Raw genomic sequence first — 2,231 nt, 5'->3', positions numbered from 1 at the left:
TATGCCTTTTACTATCTGCAAACACAGATAGAAGGTAGGACATGATCTATTTATAATTGCTCTGACTAGGTAAGTTAGAAGATGTAGTGATCGGAGACCGTGAGTTTATGTAGTTAGTTTGGTTAATCCTTTATGTTACATCCAACACTTCAAACTTGTAATGGGTGCAGGGAATACGAATCAAAATGGTTGCTGCTGGTGCAGAACACACTGCTGCGGTTACAGAAGATGGTGATCTTTATGGATGGGGATGGGGTAGATATGGAAATTTGGGATTAGGTGACCGGAATGACCGCTTGGTTCCTGAAAGAGTTACATCTGCTGCTGTAAGCTATCTGACTCTGATTCTTTATTTGTTTTCAGTACCTGCCACTTGTTTTAATCTTTCGTTTGAGATTCAGTATACATCAAATAAACTTAAGATTGTATAAACGAGCCTTGCCCTAGACAATGCACTACGCTATGCTGGTTTAGCTGTATAGATAGATGAGGTCACAAATATATGCCATCTAGTTTCACTTGCTGGGTCTCAGGGAAGGGACCATAAGACTTTTAGAATCCTTTGATCAAAGAAAAACTTATATTGTGTATTATCAGGCATTCGATATTCAGAATCTGAACAGTGGGAGACATCAAGTATAGTTCATTCATCGTCGCCTTTTTACTTTGAAACTTTTTCTGATGCTCTACAACTTTAGGGTGAGAAGATGTCCATGGTTGCTTGTGGATGGCGGCACACAATATCAGTTTCCTTCTCTGGAGCATTATACACGTATGGATGGAGCAAATATGGACAGCTAGGACATGGAGACTTGGAGGATCACCTTGTTCCTCACAAACTGGAAGCACTGGGCAACAGTTTTATCTCCCAGGTTTCACTTAGACTCTATATAGCCGTCCTGAAATACATATTTGTACACCTGAATAATCCAACAGATGGGATAGCAATGATGTTTGGATTATAATTGTTCTTATTCTAGCTGTGTGAATAAAGTTGGTAAAGTTTCTGAGAGTTATTGCCTGCTGAAGAAGACTTGGCTCATTGTATATGCTTCTGCTGGTTGTGTTCGTCTGGTTCAACATCTTTTGGACTTTTTTTTTTTACTTTTCTTCTTCTTCAGATTTCGGGAGGTTGGAGACATACAATGGCATTGACTTCAGATGGAAAACTATATGGATGGGGTTGGAATAAGGTCCAAAATTTCTTGTCTTTAGTTATTATCTGGACTTTATATCAGAACACATTCATCTGGTATTTGCATTCAGTTTCTTTTATGCATGCAGTTGGATGGTAATTTAAGAAAGCAACAAAATCCGTATATCATCTTGAATAAAACAAGCATCTAATTGTCTCTCTTCTAACCTGCAGTTTGGGCAAGTAGGAGTCGGCAATAATTTTGATCAGTGTTCTCCTGTGCAAGTGCGATTTCCCGATGATCAGGTATGTTGTCGTACAATGACCAAGCAGCTTGTTACATTGTTTGTGAAACTTGGTTCTTTTCTAATGCACACATATTTTTGTGAACCTTCATAGAAAGTAGTTCAAGTCTCATGTGGATGGAGACATACTTTGGCTGTCACTGAAAGAAATAATGTGTTTGCTTGGGGTAGAGGTACAAATGGACAGCTCGGCAGTGGAGAGTCCGTTGACAGGTAAAAGTGTGATCATCTAGACGCTCATAAATCTGTGTGTTCTAATTTGCATATCATGGTGTATGATCTGAAATAAGAAAGTTGGCCATCTAGATCGTTGTTTCCACCAAAATCGTTGCTTTACTATCTCATTCAATACCCAGCATTGATAATGGGAAATGGATATCTGGTTTCGTGTATAATAGGAACTTTCCAAAGATTATAGAGGCACTGAGCGTGGATGGAGCAAGGGGACAACATATAGAATCTTCTAATATTGATCCGTCTTCAGGTATTTATAGAAACACCACTTTTAACTATTCGTCAAACAATACAACAAGTGATCTAATGTTTCAATTCTTCCATGGGCTTGTTGCCAGGGAAAAGCTGGGTGTCACCTTCAGAGAGATATGCGGTTGTGCCTGATGAAACTGTAAGCTTCTTTTTTTCTTTTGTTTCTAATAAAGTTTAACCAGATGAAAGCAAGCCTTTCAAGATCTTGGATTGTTTTCAATGATTAAGTAAGTATATAAGTGATTGTTTGTGGTTTTGTTTGTTAGGGTCTAACCGATGGTTCAAACAAAGGGAATGGAGGTGAT

General features: G+C 38.5%; 1 protein-coding gene across 1 annotated transcript in view; it reads left to right on the top strand.

The window, feature by feature from the left end:
- The window catches only part of LOC104762532 (ultraviolet-B receptor UVR8), a gene marked incomplete at its 3' end in the record, with an annotated part of 4,538 nt that extends 2,307 nt beyond the window's left edge, over positions 1-2,231 (top strand). The window contains 8 exon segments of the mRNA XM_010485846.2: positions 171-326; positions 699-872; positions 1,122-1,193; positions 1,370-1,441; positions 1,535-1,653; positions 1,839-1,924; positions 2,013-2,065; positions 2,193-2,231. Of these exon segments, the coding sequence (XP_010484148.1) occupies positions 171-326; positions 699-872; positions 1,122-1,193; positions 1,370-1,441; positions 1,535-1,653; positions 1,839-1,924; positions 2,013-2,065; positions 2,193-2,231 (771 nt within the window).

The sequence above is a fragment of the Camelina sativa genome, chromosome 18 (assembly GCF_000633955.1).
Source record: "Camelina sativa cultivar DH55 chromosome 18, Cs, whole genome shotgun sequence".
In the NCBI taxonomy this organism is placed as follows: Eukaryota; Viridiplantae; Streptophyta; class Magnoliopsida; order Brassicales; family Brassicaceae; genus Camelina; species Camelina sativa.
This window is presented reverse-complemented; position numbering and strand designations above follow the sequence as displayed.